General features: G+C 31.8%; 1 protein-coding gene across 47 annotated transcripts in view; it reads left to right on the forward strand.

The window, feature by feature from the left end:
* Positions 1-20123, forward strand: part of LOC130901316 (microtubule-actin cross-linking factor 1) — a 289073-nt gene that overhangs the window by 73211 nt on the left and 195739 nt on the right. For 34 of the 47 annotated variants that reach the window (XR_009060264.1, XM_057812581.1, XM_057812608.1 and 31 more), the window contains exons 1-2: positions 7803-8027; positions 16127-16453. The exons of 2 other annotated variants lie outside the window; for them this stretch is intronic. Coding sequence is in view for 44 of the 45 variants with exons in the window: in XM_057812581.1 (XP_057668564.1) it covers positions 16282-16453 (172 nt within the window). In the remaining variant the exon portion in view is untranslated. Of the gene's footprint in view, positions 1-7767; positions 8028-16126; positions 16454-20123 lie in introns of those variants that run through there. 11 more of the 47 variants (XM_057812585.1, XM_057812615.1, XM_057812618.1 and 8 more) reach the window with 4 other exon arrangements.

Here is a 20123-nt window from a genome sequence, read left to right on the forward strand (position 1 = left end):
ATGGTCCTGTCCTGAACTAGGTGCAACGTTGTTTAATATTTGTTTGGCATCCATCAATAGGGAATATTTTTAGGAAATTTGTACACATAGAAAAAATTGGACATCGTTATGTGATACAATACTTTTATTTGAAAGGCTTTAGACGAACTAATATAAAAGCTGAACTAGATTCTACTCTGGGTGAGACTCTTCCTTAGTTATCAACAGTAAAATATTGGGTATCAAAAATTAAACGATGCTACGAAGACCAGCAACGCAGTGGTCGACCAAATGTGGTAACGACTCAAGAATTGTTGAAAAAAATCCACAAAACGATACCAGATGATCGTCGACTGAAAGTGCGCGAGCTAGCTGACATAGTAGGCATTTCAAAATGTGCGGTACATCGCATATTAACTGAAAATTTTGACATCAGAAAGTTTTCGCGATGTTTCCATCGAGTGTTTGGCAATGTTTCACAGAGATAAAGCCGAAACAAAAGAACAATCAAAACAATTTACTTAAAAGGGAGAACCAGCTCTAAAGAAAACCGATCCATATGCATGGTGTGCCAAATCGCTTATTGCAATGGCCAAAATTACTGAATTAAAGTTTGAATTGCTACCTCATGTATCCTATTCGCCAGATTTAGCGACCTCGTTTTATTTACTATTCTCAGACTTGAAAAAATGGCTCGGTCGTCAAAGATTTTTTAACAATTAAGAGGGGATGTCGGCTGTCAATGGCCATTTTATGAAGCTTGACGATACTTGATATAAAAAATGTATCGAACTTATTGAACTAAGTGAGCTAAAATCATTGAAAAATAAATAAATTTTTGTGTTTCCTTTGTTGATCCAAGTACTTCTGGGACCATCGTCGTAGTAGACATGTATAGAAGAAAATTATTTCTTTCTCAAAGTTACCAACTGATCCTATGGAGCTTGAAGATTTTTTCAAAGAATAAAAATACTAATTTATAAATTGACTAAATTATAGTGTCTCCCAATTAGAATTACTAATTTCATCAAATTCTCTCGTATATTTGTTACCAGAGGATCAAGATTTTTACCATATTCTTGAAATATTAATGAATTAGAATCTTTGCGCTGCCCTTGACGACGCGAACTTGTTCTATTTAATAATTTCACGTTATGTAAATATAGAAACAAACTTATCTTATTCATAATGTATATATATATATATTCTTTTATCGTCGGCTTTCATGGTTATTTCGCTGATCTATTGTAAAGTTCTCACGGTTTAATGCGTGAAAAATTATCAAAAACAAATTGGTTATTGCCGCAGCAAGTAGGCGATAACCATTTTATAATTAAATAACTAATAGTTCGCGGTGATAATTAAGGTTGAAGGTCATAAGTAAAAGAAACCTTAATATCCATCGTCTTTGAAGTCAGATTTTCAATTATCATTTTGTTGATGACAAAATGTCTTAATGAAGGATTGTTTCCCATAGTTTTTTATAAAAACCGCATGTTAAGGTTGCAAATCAAGTTGATATCAACATTTCCTAGTTTTTAAACGTTCAGAAACGGTCAGGATTCTTCGTAATTCGTAAATAATAGTAAAACTGAACATATACTTTCTATAACAAAAAGTTGTTACAACTTTCTTTGTATTTCGTTCTAATAATGAAACGTGAATTTTTTCGAATGCTCAATCTAGTGTTACTATGTCAAAGATACAAAAGTTTTTGACGTTTTCCTAAGAGTTTTCCAATTGTCTAAATTGTTCGCTAATTACTAGGAGCAGGTACAACAGTACTGAATATTACAAAATTTTCTCCCAAATTTCCATTTGGTCTGCAAAAAAAATAATTCATCATTATTCCGAGGTAGGATTTAGAAAACTATTATATATACCAACACCTTTTTAATCTACCTATATAAATTTTAGATTGTCGCTATTAATTATAATATAAAAGAAAGGAAAGAAATACTATCAATAGAAGGATTTCTTCACATATTGTTAGTGAGACCAAATAGCGTCCCATATCACTAGATTTATCCCCAAATCATTTGTTCAATATTGAATTAAAAATGCAGTATAGACAAATTGATTTCTTCACTTTGAGTGACAGTTTGTACTCCCAAATCACCAAATTAATCCCTAAATCATGTTTTAATGGAATTAGTTAAAAAGAAAATTAATATGTCTACGAAAGAGCTACAAATATTATCAAGTAAAAACAAAAATAATCCAACAATAACAATTGCCTGATGTTTGAAATGCTGTTCATTTAAAAGAGATGGATTATTTTTTGTTTTATTATAATGACTACAAACTATTTCATTCACTCTCTGCTTATAAACTAATGTAGAATCTTTTAGATAACGAGAAAGAATAATCAAATTAGATTTCTTTTCGGGTCTGATTCCGAATCAGTTTAGGGATTGATAGCATGCGCATTTTCAAATTTATAGTTCGCGGGGGGAAGAGTCATTAGCCAGTGAACGACATGTGCCCATACGATAACTGTAAACTGATTTCTAACTATATACTATTATTTCATTCATAATAAGTGAATAATCAAGTAACAACTTGTAGTCTGTTAAAAACTAGTAAAAAATATCTATTGAAAGACATGAATGAATGATAAAATCTATAATAATAAGCCGAAACTCTTGCCAAGCGAACGAGATACATTTTTGAAAAATGCTGACGTATAGATGACATTATTTTGTTTTTGCTTAAGTCACGTAGGATTATTAGCTTGTAGAACTTTAATGATCAGTTTTTGAAACATACTAATTGCTTTAATTATTGTTATAAAATATATAATTTACAAGTGATCCTACTATTGAATTTGGTAGAACTTTACATCAAAATAAAATCAAAATCTGTAAGCAATTTATTTTGACACAAGATGCGCCCTATAATTAGATTTACCACTAAATACCTGTTTTAAATCTTTTATGATTTTATTTGAATCCACTTGTAAATGAGATAATTATTGGTTTTAATACCTTTCCTTGCTTCTAACTTCTAGGTACTTTCAAAATGGTTTTATTGTGAATTTACAATTAGTTCAATAAGTTCTCGATACCTTTTTTATTATAAGACTCGTCAAGCTCCTCAAAATAGTCATTAACTACGAACATCACCTCTTAATTGTTGAAAAATCTTTGACCACCAAGGCATTTTTACAAGTCTAGGAACAGAAAATAATCCAAGTGGGCTGAATCAGGCGAATATGTTGCATGATGTAGCAATTCAAACTTTTAATTTATTAATTTTGGCCATTGCAATAATGTGTGAGCCGGTATATTATCTAAATGAAAAAACAGTTTCTTTTCAGTCAAATGTTTTTGCATTTTTGCTTAGTTTCTTCGCTTAAACGTTGCAATAAGTTCGCATAATACCTGCCGTTGATAGTTTTTCCCAATTATCCCAAGCGCATCCCAAAAACCGACGCCATTATCTTGCTTGCAGATAGAACGGTCTCTTTTCAGTCTACGTTTCGTCCATGGTTATGAAACGTCGCAAAAAATCCTCTTTACTTCTGTAAAACATTGCCAAATACTCGATGAAATCGTGCGCTGTTTTTGTTACATTTTGAGCAAACGCGGCGGCACCCATCTTGCGCACATCTTCGTCATGTCCAAATTTTCAGTAAAAATGCAATGAACCGCATTTTTATGTTTGCATACTCGCTCAGTCGAAAATCATCCAGTACAGCTTTATAAAATTTGTTCTCACATCGTCACCTCATTTGTTCTGCTACTGCGATGCTGGTCTTCGCAGGAAGTACGGCCTCGTTTAAACTCTGCTACCCAATATTTTACTGTTGATAACGAAAGAGCAGTCTTACCCAGAATAGAATGTAGTTCAGCTTTTATATTGGTTGAGCCAAGCTCTTTCAAATAAAAGTATTGTATCACATAATGATGACCAATTTTTTTCCATGTTTACAGATTTACTGAAAAACAAAGTGATATTTTTCAAGCAAATCCGTGCTTCGTTCACATTTCAGTTGATCTGTTTCTCAATATAAGTATAATTTTCATATTCATTATTGAAGTTCAGGATATTTATTTCATTTTCAGCCTACATATCTGATTACCGAAATAACTAAATGTCAATCCTTTACAACACAAAACATCCTAAAACTCATTCCAACACAGATATAGAAAATGATTTTAATAATACTTTACTATTACTTAGATGGTTAAACTTGTATTTATTGCTCTAGCGAATTTGTGATTATTGTTTAGTACTCGCCCTGCTGATCCGTGAAACGATTACTACTGATACCTGTACCAACTCAAAAAACTTTTTCTGTTTAATTAATCTCTGCTGATAAGGAGGATTGTTGGGTACTAGTTTAAGCAGCTAAATTTTATTCAATTTGGATAAAAGCCAATTGCAACAAAACATGTACGCAATTTTTTGAATAGCTTATATAAATGTAAGATCGCTAATATTAGGTCGGCGACACAATTAGAAATCGGTCCCGAAAGTCCACTAACCTAAATAATTGAAAATTTGCGGAAATAACTAGAACGATTAGACAGTAATGTGAAAACATTTCAGAAACTATATGAGTCTCTCAGACTATTTAACAGAGATAAACAAAAACACTTTATTCATAACGAAGTTTTCTTTCTTACAGCGGCGGACCATAAAGGCAACGCTATTAAAAGTTGAGAAAGTGCATGGACTATAGCGTTCCATGATTTTTACACTTTTATATTTATAAATATATCGAATGTTTGAAATTTTGTGATGAATGAATAAAATTTGGTATCATCTTTGAATGTTTTTATCACTCACAAACAAACAACGAAGCAAAGTGAAGAAAATAATGTAAAATTGATATTGAAAAAACAAAGACTGAGCAATAGTGACTTACAGATGATCATAGAATTGAACAGTTAAACATAGAGGCAATCGAATATAAATAAATAAAATAAATACCTATAAGTAACGATAGAAAAAGATGAGAAAAAACTAGGCCAAAATTAACGACCGACTAGAAAGTGCTAGGAAACTATACCACGCGCTCAATAAAACATTTATATGATAAAAAAACTATCATAGAAATAAAATTAACAGTATATATAAATAAATAGTTACAGCCTTGGCGCATATCCCACGTTTGTTAACACATTGTTTGCGATCTCTTTCTTTGGAAAACGATGTAATGTATCCTTGTTGCCATTTTGTCATGTTTTCCAAATATAGTTTGATATAGTAGTAGTTTTTCGGATTCGTATTTGACTAATTCCCATACTGTTTCGGCCGCTTTTCCATATTCAATTGATCGTGTATAATCTTCGATTTAATCGAACTTAGATTCTGTTATACCTTCGTCATCGTCGATCCTCGATGTCAACTTTATTTAAAACTTTCATAAAGACATCGGAAAAATTGCGGAAGCTAACGCCAATAGTCTAAAGATGAGTATTCACTCCCAACATAACAATACGAACGAACCAAACGCCCGCGCACTACAAACAACAATTTTCACGCGCCGTCTGAACAACTTGTAACAAAATATTTTGCGCGGATCGTTCCGGTGTTCGCTGCGTTTCCACCAGTTCCCATCAGTCCGTGTTTGTTTGTGTGTTTGTCGACATTATGATCTGATATTTCCATAGTCGCTGGTGCTCATAGAGGTCTTAGCGGGTAATAAAAGAGAAAATAAAAAAAAAGAAATGTGGGCAAGACGCTCTTTTTGCCCCGCAAAATATAGTGATCTAAGTTATATGCCAAGAATCATGCTTCTTTACTTTGTTATAATATGTGCCAGTTGTCGGATTCCATAAAATAGGCTGCCTTTCAAATTCATCAATTAACCTTAAACACTTTTTCCCGCTCCACTCCATGTACATTTAAGATTGTTACCCTGCACAAGGGTGGAGAGAAAAATTACACTAGTAACTATCCGTCCTATTTAATTATTATCAATATTATCGAAGATAATTGAAAAACTAATGAAAAACCGTCTATTGCCTTTTCATTTTCACCATAAAAGCTCAATAGTTGGCTTTCCACCTGACTGAAATTTATACTTTACTTAATAATAAATTTTATACGGTTTCCGTTTTTTGAGATTTCGCTAAAGCTTTCGATTGTGTTACTCATGAAATTCTGATTAGAGCATCCGAGGTGTTTCTTTAAGATGGTTTGTATCTTCCATGGTCAGTACATGAGGAGACCTTGGCGAAAAAATTATCCTCTGCTTGTTTTGTTATTAAAACTGTGTCCAAATTCTCGTACTGCTTTAACAACTTACTACTCGTTGTTCGAATTGCATCTTCCCTACGGTTTGCCTTTCTGATAATCTTGTAGTTTGTACCTTTCCAATCTATTTTCAAATTACAAAAAAGAGCTATTCGTTACAATTTGTTTAAGTAGTAGAACGCATTGAGAATTCCTTTTTTGAAACATACAAAATATTACTCTCTCTCCTTTCTTTTCATCTTAGAATCCGTTTGTTTGGTTCGCAAAACTTTCACAACTTAACTGAGATACCCATTCATAGCTGCTCCACTAGAAGAAAAAAATTGGACATTTACTTAAAAATACCCATTTTTGATGTGGTAAAAAATTCTATCATCTTCAGTGCCAAAGAAGTAGTCAATCAGCTACGTTCAGAGTTAAAAATGGCAAATACATCTGCATGAATGACCTTATTTTGTGGCAGAAATCTACAATCTCTCATAGACTGCATAATTCAATTTAGTATGAAGGATGATATTATTTGTATTATGATTATTATTGAGCCAAATTATTATTTTATATTATCTAATATATAATTGTGTCCCATCGTCTATTTTTTATGACAATATAGCTTATATCTCTTTGAGAACCACAATCGCAACAAACATTCAAAATTGCCGTATCCACTGAACAACAGCGAACGAATTAATTCTTTTTGAGCATGTCCCGTTTACCGACAAATTTCCGAAAATGTTTTATACTTTCTGTTCTGTTCGGGGCAACGTAGCGACTAGAATTTGATACAGCGCGCGCGGCGTGTTTGGATTTTTCCGAGTATTTGCCGCAAGTGAATACTCACCAAAAGATATGAATGGCTCTCTTGAAATCTTCACTAAAACTTAAGGGGGGGTATAAGATTTTGAAAGCGAAAAAAAGCATATTTTTGTGATTTTTTTCCGGCGACGGGAGTAATATAATTTTATGAAATTTAATTACATATTACATGTACAACTTTTGAAGTATGTTAGAAAAAAATTCAATGTGAAATGAAAATCGACGTCGAAATGGATTTGGGAAAACAAAGGAAATTGCAGCTGTTTTCTACTAGGAGTAACGAGCTGCTACCGGTATAAAAATCAGGTATCGAGGCAGTTCGTTTAACACGTTGTCACTTCGTTAGTTTCACTCGGATTGAATCAAAATTTGAACACGGTATTCTCGACATATTGTTCAATTAGAGAAAAAAAATTTAAAAAATGCAAAAAACCTTATCCCCTCTTAACTTTAATTAAAAAATAGTCTCGTTTTAGTCACGAGTTATGAAGTAAAACAATTATTTAATAAAATTGTCAATACCTTGGACGAATACCAACAGTTCTTTTTCACATTATATAATATATATATATATATATATATATATATATATATATATATATATATATATATATATATATATATATAAAAATCTTGTATCGGTCAATCGTTTAAATTGGCAATGACAAACCTACATAAATTCTAATAGAAAAACAAAAATTAATTAGGAATCAATAAACAAATATCTCAATAAAAATTATCTGACGAGGCGTACTAGATAAACATATCCCCTGTATATCTCGTGGTTGAAGTATCTACATTCAGCACCTACGTTATGCAGATATCTCGGCCTACCTGATCAACGTGTAAGTTCCATAGATGGTCAGACTCGGCCGCGTGATCCTAGTTTGTTTTCTCGATTGTCAGTTGTCCACCGATTCTCGAAACAGTTGAGTAGCTGCGCGGCCTGTGTAAATATCTGCGTGTTTCCAATATTACCATAACTGATTAGTGTCGAAAATAATAGAAATTTTCAGTATATAGTTAAGGTTGGTTATCGCGTATTTTGGTGAACTGTGTTTATATCTTTCGAGTGGATCTGTCACTTTTATCATTATTTATAGGTTATTTAAGATAAAACTATTATTTTATTTATTATCAATCATATAATTAAAAAAAAATAGAGTTCATATTATAAGTAATAGCGGTTTGTTAATTTTTTCTTTTTCATTATCAATATTATCTTTTCGTTCAATCAGCGATATGAATTATTTTGATTAATTTATAATTTTGCAAAACTGTAAGTATCAATTGTTTTAATTAGATTATAAATTTTTTCAACAAATAAAAATAAAGTTGTTCAAATACTTTTCGAAGAAACGAATTTCTAAATTGAGATTTTTTCTAGTTCAATCTACTATGAAAACATTTTCTCTACTACATTTCTCACTTGTTTATTATTTTATTTCATTACTTTTTTCGTATAACCACCATGTAAGAGAACTCTATACCTATATAACCAATAAAATATTAAAATCTCATTTTCCGGACAGTGATTTTTCAATTTGAACTTTGAAATTCGAATGTTCCATTCGAAATCATATTTTCGTTTCAAGTATTATATTTAGTAAATAAGCCCGTATAAGAAAAAGTATTTTTATATTAGTATAAATTTCAGTAGAGCTCATAGATTTCATTATAAATTGTTTTTTAAATTTTTCATCATTTCTCAAATTCCTAAAAAGGGTTAGTACAAATTGAAAAATAATTGGGATATGCTTAGTACAAATTTTCGTAAATTTTATATGTTTTTGGAGCTGACCCATCCCATGAATTTGTTTTTATATCTGACTCTCATAGTCAACTTTTTCAAGATTAGATTCTTTAAAAAAATTCAGAGTGAGTTTAATTTTACACCTAATTTTAGTGAAGCTCGATACTGTGTATCCTTTTCGGAATTATTAATTAGTATGCATGATGGGAATTAACAATTCTCTATCGCGTAAATGAGACCTTAGCGATAAAACGGATACATGTTAAAAATTAGGATTAATGGTTTTCCTTTTTGATAACGTTCCCAAAAATCAATTAATCTTTCTAGTCTTTATATGTTTTGTCAGGGAAAACTGTCATTTATTGATAGTTATGACAATCAGGCAACGATCATTAGATTTTTGAAACCTTGTTATTGGTAAAATTTGTTAATATTATTGTTATTAACCTCAGGCGTAACTTTGGACACTCTATTGCAGCTGTTAAACCGTGTTGTTGAGAAACTGGAATTGTGAAACCAAAATAAATGAATTCTTTCAGGCAAATAAGACAAGAACAGTTAATAAAGGAAATATTATTTTAAATGCAGTTGTTCGAGATCCAAGAGTGTATGGAAGCACAAACAAACACGTCTTCTTCAAGTACCTGGAGGATACTTGAAGAGGAACAACTACATCGTTATAATTAAGGTTAAGTCCAAGAGCTCTAGCCATAAATTTGGTTATAGTGGATTTTTGTCGTGACAAGATAGGATAGCTTTCAATCCAATTATCCCTTTATCTTGAATTCGGATAGAGTTACGAAATTTTTTTACTAAGCAAATCCTAATTATTTTTCCATTTTCTGCTCATTATAGAGGCATAGTAACTTTTTTTTAAACACATTGTATATATAACCCTTTGTCTTCTAAATTTCTCAACTTTCCCATGTGGTTAGTGGTCTCACACCCACTTTTTTCTCTTGTCTCCTTGTTTCCCAAACTTTCTTGACCTGTCTCTCATTTTCTCATCGAGGTTTGTCACATTCGTAAAGTTTCAATGATAAGTTTAATTCATTTTCAATGTCAATTTATAATTTTATTTAACTATTGCTCGTGTTCAACTCCTTACTGTTCTAGTTTTTAATAATATATGACTAAATATGTGGAATTTTAATCGATTAAAAAGCTATTAGGGCTACAGTATTTTACCAATATCGTTATAAAACCAATTTTGTAATGTATAAGGTAATTTCATTTAAGAGATTTGTCGATTTATTAGAATTAGTGATGGACGTCTAAATTCTAGATATAATGAAATTTTGAGGGAGTGTAAGACTTCGATCAAGTTGTATAACAGATTACGATGATCTAAAATAAAAAATTGAATGGATTTTCTTGATGATGAATCACTCGTTTTCCTATAAGAAATTCATCTTGATCATGAAAAAAAAAAGCAACGGAAGTTGGATATTAAAACGAGAAGGAAAAAGAAGAAACAAAAGGAAGATTAAACGAAATAGTTTAAAAAGAAAAGACGTTGTATGCAATTGCAAGAAATTCAGTCGACTGAAAGGAAAAGTCAGAACCGTAATATGATACCTGAAAAGGCAGGTGGAAAAGAGAAAACCTATTTCTTTCAAAAGTTTCCATAATGTGCTTCGACTCATTTCAATGCAATCCTTATCGTCTCGAGGAGTGGCAAGTACTTCGTCGGAAATTCTATTCTGAAAAAGAACGCATGTACTTTATTTCGATGTCTTTCTTTGAAATGCTTTTCTGTTTGTTTTCCTAAGTTTTTCGTACTGTTTGGAAAATCTTAATAACTCTGTACATCGTAGATTTCCTAATACCAAGATTACTACTAACTAATTCCACTGTGTCATCAACACTTTTACATAAATGTGTGTCTGCAAATGATTTAAAACAATTAAGTATTCATGTTTTTCCACTCACCGATTATCAGGCGTTTACGAGGCCCTCCCAAATTTTCCATAATCACACTAGAATTCACAATTGACTGCAAACTGCTCTTGAATGACCAAACAGTAAGCTTTTTAACATTTATTCATATTTATATATTCCAAATATGAGAATTACTTTTCCAACTGATTATTCTTATTTAACCACTCTACACCGAAAGCAGTGGCCAAAGTTTTACCACAAATACACAGAATAATAGCACTGATTTAGAAACTAGATTCTCATTAGTTCAATAAAGTTTTCGGGTAGTTGGGTAGAGAAGAAAAGATCCTTACATACCACTTAACTACAATATACGATGTTTGTACTACTATTCCTGAAAATCAGAACCCCTAGATCTAGAACAAGATAGTGATGGAGTCTTCGGATAATCCTAATATCGTGGAATTGACTTATTTGGGACGCTCAGCACTCTAGTAGTAAAACTAGCGAAGCAATTTGCCTTAATCATAACCTTCACAATATTGAAAAAAAGAAAATATTGTACTATTGGTACACCATAGTAGGGCTAAGCTAAACAATACTATGACCAAAGGAGATCGAACGAATGCAGTAGCTAGATCTGCACCAAGAGCGAACTCAAACTGATGGAAAGAGATGATTGCATTTGTGTGCTAGAAGTGAAAACAACGATCCATATACTTATAAAATGAAGGACATTACATAAAATCGATACCCTGTATATGATATCCTTAGTCGGAACTAAAAATTTCAAATTCAGTCATAGAAAACTGAGTACAGTTGGGTCACAATAAATCTTTTAGGTTTCAGTGAATCGTCACCTCATTTTGGTGATGATTGAACTGAATAAGAATATATAGAAAAATAATGGATGTTTCGTATGATCCAGACAATATATGTATAAAATTCGACCTACTTCCATATAATTAAACAACAATACTACGTACAGTTTGCGTCCTCGTTCTTATCTCGGTATTGATAAAAATATTTGATAAAGTGCATATCAATTAGAATATAGCTGATGGGTAAACATCGTGCTGTGATTGTTGTTATATTAAAATTAAAAATGTTTGACCACTATTTTCGGTTACATAACATTGTTCTCAATACGATTGAGTCTTACAATTATCTCTAATTGATATCTATGTTAAGGAATCTTCTCATTTGGATTGTATTGTTTGATATTTAGTTGTAGAATTGTTTTTTACTAACTTAAAAGTAACTGAAAACCAGAAAATAAAAAGCGTTTTCTGCTATTATTTCGATCTGAACTGATACAAGTCATGGCGATGTCTTTTGTCCAGATTAGAGACTACGAACGAGATAACAAATGCAACCGTCTAAGAACCACATCAAACCGGACTGCAGTGCTGCAACTGCACGATGCGTTCAACATTCACCATCCAACGTTGGCTGAACATTGGATGAACGCTGTATGTACAAAGCACTTGCCGATATTGGTGTAACGTTTAAAAGCTTCCATAAACTCGATTGTTCACTAGATTACTTTCTGAATTGTGTTGACGTTTTCTGAGAATAATTAATAGAGTTTCACATAATAGCGAAAAATGGATGATGAAACAATCGCAGTTGCTGTGACTGTAGTTATACTATCGTGCACTAAATTATTATTATTATTACGTGCACAGAAACCAAAAAAGAGACGTGCAAGGAGATGGTAGATGTTATCGTTCAACATAATCTGATGAAAGAACCATCAGCAAAATTCATAAACTCTTGTCAAATGTCCGCAGAAGATTTCGAATTAATTCTCTAGGACTAAAAATAAAGGAAAGCAATAATGATTCAAGAACGGTTAGCAGTCACTCTTCGATTCTTACCTAGTGGTGATTCCTTTACTATCCGTACCTTGTGACTGGAGTGTCAAGGGAACGGCTCAGCAATTGAATAGAAGAGGAGCTGGGAGGACGTTGCACCCTTGAATCTAATTCTTCTAGCTCTGCTTACAAAAGTCAAATTATCAATTTTATTCTGGAGCCCGGTGAAAAGATTTGCGCAATTTTTCGCCTAGTAGTTGCCCAAACAACATAGAAAAACATGAAAAATCTATTGTAAATACTGTCGTAAATTTTCTGTTGGAAATAAGTTAGAATGTTTGGTAACGTTGGTGATATTTATACTCACTGTTTACATTACCACTACACTAACATTCACAATTACACTATCTGACGCACGTTACGATAACCAAGTTATCGTCTTCAGAGACTGAAGGTAAACTAGAACCTAATGACTTGACTTACCTGTTTTATACTAAATTTTTCCACCAATAAACCCGCGAAAATTAATTCCAGCAGGAAAACCTCTTTGGCGGGAATATTCACATTTATTCCTTGACTACTAAAGAATAGAGTGGGTTGAAAGGAATTCTCCCTTTGTCTCTATTTAAGCTACTCCTATATTTAGGTAAGTCAAGTCATTAGGTTTTAGTTTACCTTCAATCTCTGAAGACGATAACTTGTTATCGAAACAGACAGTGTAATGGTGAGTGTTGGTATAGTGGTGTTGTAAACAGTGTATTCAGTATGTACTTATTAGTCATATTAGGGGTTTCACCTCGGAATAAAATATAATAAGCTGAAAATTGGTATTTTAACCCTTTGTTTTGTCTTTCTAAATATTGTCTCAAAAGTCACCATTGCTATCGTGTCTGCGTCTTAACATATTGAAGTTCAAAGGTCATCAAAATCGTTTTTTTTTTGTGAATATCTCGATTCCTCGCGGACATGATAGCAATGGTGACTTTTGAGACAATATTTAGAACGAAAAAACAAAGGTCTATACCAATTTTCAGCTTATTATCTTTCATTCAGATGTTGACCCCTTTTTTTACCTAATACAACCGGGCTAACTGTTGGAAGCATTGGACGCATCTTGTTACACCGACTTAAGACATATACTGCACATAACATTCTAACCAATTAGTACAAACCAAAAAAATTGTAGCAAACCCAAAAAGGCACCACAAACTCAATTATAACTAAAATTTCTATATTATTGTTATAGGTTAGTATCAATATTTATTTTCTGTCTTTAGTAGTTATTATTATCGTCGTAGATAAATTATAGAATTTAATTTGTTTCGAAATATCAACATTGCTATTCGTATTACGTTAAAGATGTTTTTTAAGAGAATTTTTAGTTATTTTTGTTTTGTTTTATTGGTTCTTTTTATTCACACACAGCAACAAATATACAAACAAGTGATTCGCGACCTTAATCAATTTTCATAAACTTTCGACGCAAAATAAATTTGCATTTTAAATGTTTTTCACATTCTATTATATAAAATCAATTGTAGTAGTATTTAACACATCTTTATATAAAATGTATGATTAATATATAGAATATACAATAAGCTAATATAAATGGCCTTACAATACTCGTCTTCTAAGCGAATACCAAAAAAATATAAATAATCACAGGTGATTGGTTTTGTTTTGCCAATATATCGTCATATTTAATTATATCGTATTAGTAAGATTTAGATAAAATAAGTACCTACAGATAAAGATAAAAATGACAGCGATCTCCTAATGTGTTTTTTTGAATCAGCAAAAAATTTACATGATTTTAGAATAGAATTATATATAAAGATTATATATAAAGATTATAGAACCTCCTATACATTTTTGTGTACAATCATGCTCGATGTCTACAATCCATTACTAACGGTAAATTTAGTGAATGTAATTGTCAAACAATAATTTTATGATCGTTTTTGAAATGTTCGGTCTAATGTACCTCGATACTGAGTAATATATTTTCTAAAGAGACTAATTCACAGAAATATCGAAATGGTCAGGTCAGTTCCATTGGTTTACATTTACCCAAATAAGTCCAAGATGGATTATTCATCTATATTAATGCATAAAATATAGTGGAAAATGTTCTTCTTGTATTTTGAAATAGATAGGGTGAGTAATTTTTGACTCATTCTTTTATCTTCTTCGCAGTTCGGTGTCTCCAATTGCCGAAGAGTCTACTCTGAAGGTGCTTATTTTGGAGCAACTATCAATAGGTATTTGAACTTTGAATTCTATCTCTTTGAACTAATATTCTATTTTGAATGTTTCCCTTTATGATAATTATTAGTGATTCCTCTTTTCTCTCGTCTATTATATGATATATTTATATTGGTTTTTTCCTTTTTAATGCAAATAACTACAATGTGTTGTTCGTCATCTATGAATATTTTATACCACAGTTTTTATTTACATTTGTGACCTAATACCAACAAAATTTTTTTCATTCCGACTGATGCAGCCCCAAAATATGTGTTTTAAATGCAAAAATGGCTTCTGCTAACGAAAATCTTTGACCAAGCAGTTTTTGTTTTGGTGTGGAAACAAAAATATGTCCTTGGGTGCCAAATCATAACAGTTTGGTGGAATAGGCCATCAACTCTACATAGATCTGGTAAAAAACTTGTTTGAGCAACGATGTGAGATTTTACATTGCTATGATGGACAATGATTCGCCTGTTCTTTGACAGTTTTGCACCATTCAGAACTGACCGACGTCACTATTATTAGACGGGTAATACCAAAAAACAGGCAATTCTTTTGGATTTGCTATTCTGCGAAAGACTTTTGTTGGATATAGTTTATTGTTCTTTTCTTTCTACAGCTTTTGATATACCTTTAGCACATTTTCCAATACACCAGTGGACGCAAGCCTTTTATTGCTTAATTACCAGAAATTATGAGATCCAAAGTGAACACATTTTCTCGAAATTAAATGATAATGTAATATCTTGATGATGCTATTCATACCAATGCCTAAAGATGCCTCTTTTTCACCAGTCATCAGTCACATGACGATTAGTTCAAGAAGGGCAACGATGTAATCAGGTATAATGACAGTTTTTGGACGATCTCTCAGGTCGAATGTTATAAAAAGTACTTGCACGAAAGTATTTACGAGTCATGACCATTTTTACTAGGGACTGCACAACTTCTTTAAGTACCTACAACTAACACTTATCGTAAATGGCCAATTATAACTCTGTTTAACATACAAAATTTACTATGAAATTGTTAGTGACTGTCAGTGTATTGTAAAAGTCAACGTAAAAAACTAAATTAAGCCCTCCCATTGTATATTGAATGTTGGTAAAAGGCTGATATGATATACATCTTTACCCGAATCCTATTCTTATAGCTATGGATTCTAATTTCATGATTGAAATTTTTTTAACTTCGGAATAATAATTCCAATTTAGTTAGTAACAATGCTTTATCCAACCTTTATAAATCAAGCGAATTCGTTTATATCCATGTGAGAAATGGAGTTTGGAAGCTTCAATAACTTTAAATCCATCTATATTCGATTAGATTCATTCATTGATCAAATTAAATATCGATTATATTGTGATGTTAAGTATTCAATAAAAATATTTTGCTGATTCAAAAAATTGGATGAAATGTTTTTCAGTGTGCAACGAAATATCGAACAACGAATCAATAAATCGAATCGCAACGTATACATTCCAAAAAAATCGAATCTAAAAGTAAATTAACGAAAATTAATTAAAAAAAAGAAACTAAATTGTGCGCGTGTGATGCTTTAAAAACCGAATCAGTGAAAAAATGTCAAATCAAACTTACTACAAGGAGAAACTAGGCTTCGATCCAAATGAAGCCTACTTCGACGCTCCTCCTGAAAAGTACAGAAGAACCGATGAAAAACCACATGGATATGAGGAGAACTTAACCAAGTTCAAAGGTACTATTTGGGATCTTTTTATTGAATCTTTAGAAGGTACGGTGGTGGTTATAATTTTTCGTTTGGCCTACTGTCGCTGTTGATGTTCTGTTAACAATTTTTGGAGTGGTTTGTATTTTTTAGAGTTCTATGCAACAGATATTTTAAGATTTTCGTAACACGTTTGACAGTTGAATTACATTACGTTAATATTTTAATAGGTTTTGTGTAAGTACTTGGTAATCTTAGAATATTTGTTATAGTCTTTGTTAGCTGCAACCAACATCCAACACTTTTTTATATAAAATGTATACATCACTTAGAGCAGAAGTTCCCAAACTTTTTTCCCTCCTATACCACTTTCAAAATACTTATTACTTGTTTTAGTTGATACATTTACACCATATTACCAACTCGTCAAAAATTCGTATCTAATAATGGACATTCCTGGGGGTGCATCTGAATCATTTTGGGGATTACTGACTTAGAGAATCTCTTCAACGTGTTATTAATGCAAAAAACAAAGTTTAAGAATGTACACGTTCTAAGATACTTTAATACATGTCATGAGTAATGTCTGTTTTCATATATGAATATTCCTACGCTTCGATTTAAACATGTAACTTGTTGAGACTAGACTTTTTTTTAATCATTTTCTCTTTGTTTATTAACGACACAGTACAAAAATGGTAGTAGTGGTACAGGAACTCCCTCGTTCCTACTAAAAATACCATACCATTTCAAATAATTAAGTAAGATCTATAAAAGTTGTCGAATATTGCCACACGAGTAGAGGTGTGTAAACAGCTCCTTGATTTTTTCATTATACGCATTGTTGCTTGCAATGAGAAATGGATTTAGGATCTAAATAACATAGAAAATCAGTGGATTTGAGCGTAACGTCTTATTGTGTGTCCGTTATCAAGGTTTAGTGTACTTCGAAATCATTCCAGATGGTCGAGCAATCGATGCCGAAGTATATAGTGGTCAGCTTATGCGGATGTATGAGGTTTTATCGGAGAAATATTCAGATTTGGTGGCATTGAACTCCCTATCACATCCAGCAATTAGTCCTGACCTTGCACCGTCAGTTTACTATTTATTTAGATCCATGGTGAAGTTTTTGCATCTCATACAAAGAATAGTTTCACCAAGAGCTTCATGAACGTTGGATTAAAACCATAGAATATATAGATACAAAGCTATACATTCTATTTAGAATCGTAACCGCTCAGATTGAGTTTTTGTGTCTCTATATTTTTATGGGTGGTTAGACCACATTTCATAACTACTTAATTACAACTCATTACCTGTTTTTGAAGCATTGACTATTGTTCTCCATTTCTCCTAGATTTTGCTTATCTTGTACAATCTGATCTTCACATCTATTTTTTGGTCTATCTGGTAATCATTTCTCGTTCGGTCTCCATTCTATAATTTTCCTCACACTCTGTCGTTTTTCCATTCTTTCAATGTGTCTGAAGTTACTGGGAACCAGATCTGGAGACTACAAATTCGAAGTACAATTTGTGAATATTAGCCATGGCGATCACCCATGTTTGGGAAGGTGCATTATCCCAATGAAAAAGCACTTTAATTTTCTCTAAATGTAGATACTTTTTTGTTTTTTGTAGATATTGGATGAAAACAATACCATGACTATCCCAAAAAACTGATTGCTGTCACTTTTCCAGCCGATTTAATCGTCTTTACTTTCTTTGGAGCAGGTTCTCCTTTGTAATCTACTATCTTGACTCTTTTTTTCATATCAGGAGTGTAGTGGTGGATCCAAATTTCATATAGTCATGAATTGATGTAAAAATTCTGACTCATTTTGCTTAAACCGAATCAATTAGCCCTGAGAAATGTTTATTCGAATTCGCCTTTGGTCCAAAGTGTGCTTCTTCTATCTCTCTAATCTTAATTCGACGGTCTACTAACATTTGATAAACTATTTTGTTTTTTTGTCATTCCTAACGCTAGTGGTTAGTAAACCTAATTCAGCTGTCCAAAATTTTAAAATCATAAATGATGGTACGGCCTCCTATTACAGTGTCTAATTTCCTTTTTATTTACTTAGGTGTGTTTAATGAAAGCTCGTTACTCATTTTCCCCATGTTCGGACAAAATTCACAATGACTCATTTATACGATTGTTAAATAGAAGCTAAGTTTAGCAAGGATCTCTCAACGCATTCCCAAAAAATTTCCCAATCTATATTAATAAATTCGAGGTCGAAAACTTTTCAGACAACTCTCGTATATACTACACTATAATATTTTTGGTTGAATTGTAATTAGAGAAACTAAAGACCTTCTCGATAATATTAATAATGATATTCAAAAATGCAATTGAAATTTAGAAATAAGAATCTATTTACATTTGTATCGTATCACTCTGTGTATGAACACTAACGATAAGATGCATTACAAAATATATATATTACGTTATCGACATTTCCCAGTTTGTTTGAATCCGTTTTTTTTATATAATTTTATATAAATCAGTATGTTGGGTGTGCTGAGCAAGTTTTATTAACAAATAGCAAAACTTATTTGGGCTTCGCTAATGTAAGGTAGTTGCTCAATAACTATAATTATTTTCAATTTGTTTTTAAGAAGGAAGTGAAATCATAGTTATTAGCATATGTTACATGATTTTACGAGAGACAGGTTAATATTTCCATATTCTGCGTAATTACTTGAAATTTCGGTGTAAGCTGTGACACTTTCCTTCTAATAAGTGACAATTACGGAATTATCATTTTTAAAATCTATTTTTATATTTTATTTATTTAGATATCATCTGCATAATGGATTACGTTAAGCCATTGTGCACATAAAGTACACACCATGGCCCGCACAGAAAACAGTTTTCTATTAATAATGTACATTTACATTCTGGAAATTTCCGCCGATATCTAAGTTTCCAGCAGCAAAGTTAATTCACGGTTCATTGTCTGGGACTCTAGTTCTTGTAATGAAATGCTAGATCAAGATAATATGCCTGCCAAAATCCTTGAAATATCATTTTTTGAGAATATGCTGTTCTATATATACCTTTCCACTACTGTGATTTTTTTCTTCTACAATGGCATTTCAGCTTCTGCTGAAAGGGTTGCCTTGTCTGTGAGTTAAAAAAATTTTGTAATCTATTCATTTATTTTCACAACAATGGTAAAGACTTTGATTTTTGTCAGTTTTCGTTTCCGGCACCTCTACAATTAAACCTGATTTTTTATTTCCACATGTGTGACTGTGACGTTTCATTTGATGTCTCGTGTATAAACTTTAGGACATTTTCTATAGATAACACAGTAGATTTTTTTGGAAAGATTTTGATCATTGTGCCAAATACTCACAAAATTAATTTGTAATAACCACAAATATCAATATTCTCATTTACCTTCTAATTCTCCTTTATTCTTGTGCCTATCGTGAGCTCTGAGAAAATTTTCCGGACAAATTATTAAAGTAAACCAAAAGCACAGTTTTGTTGATATTTGCTATAGCATTTTCTCACATCTACTATAAACATTTGTCATATTCTTTGTTGTACGAGTCTTTGCATTCTCTTGGCAATAGATTTTGCTTTACACTACTTCGAAATATCGTCGGAAATTTCAAATCGTGTTCCTTTTTGATTTTTAACACTTCCATCACTAGCAACCAAAACGCTACTTTAATAATAATATTCAATGTTATAACATATTTGTTTCCGAGAATTC

The sequence above is a fragment of the Diorhabda carinulata genome, chromosome X (genome assembly GCF_026250575.1).
Source record: "Diorhabda carinulata isolate Delta chromosome X, icDioCari1.1, whole genome shotgun sequence".
Lineage (NCBI taxonomy): Eukaryota > Metazoa > Arthropoda > Insecta > Coleoptera > Chrysomelidae > Diorhabda > Diorhabda carinulata.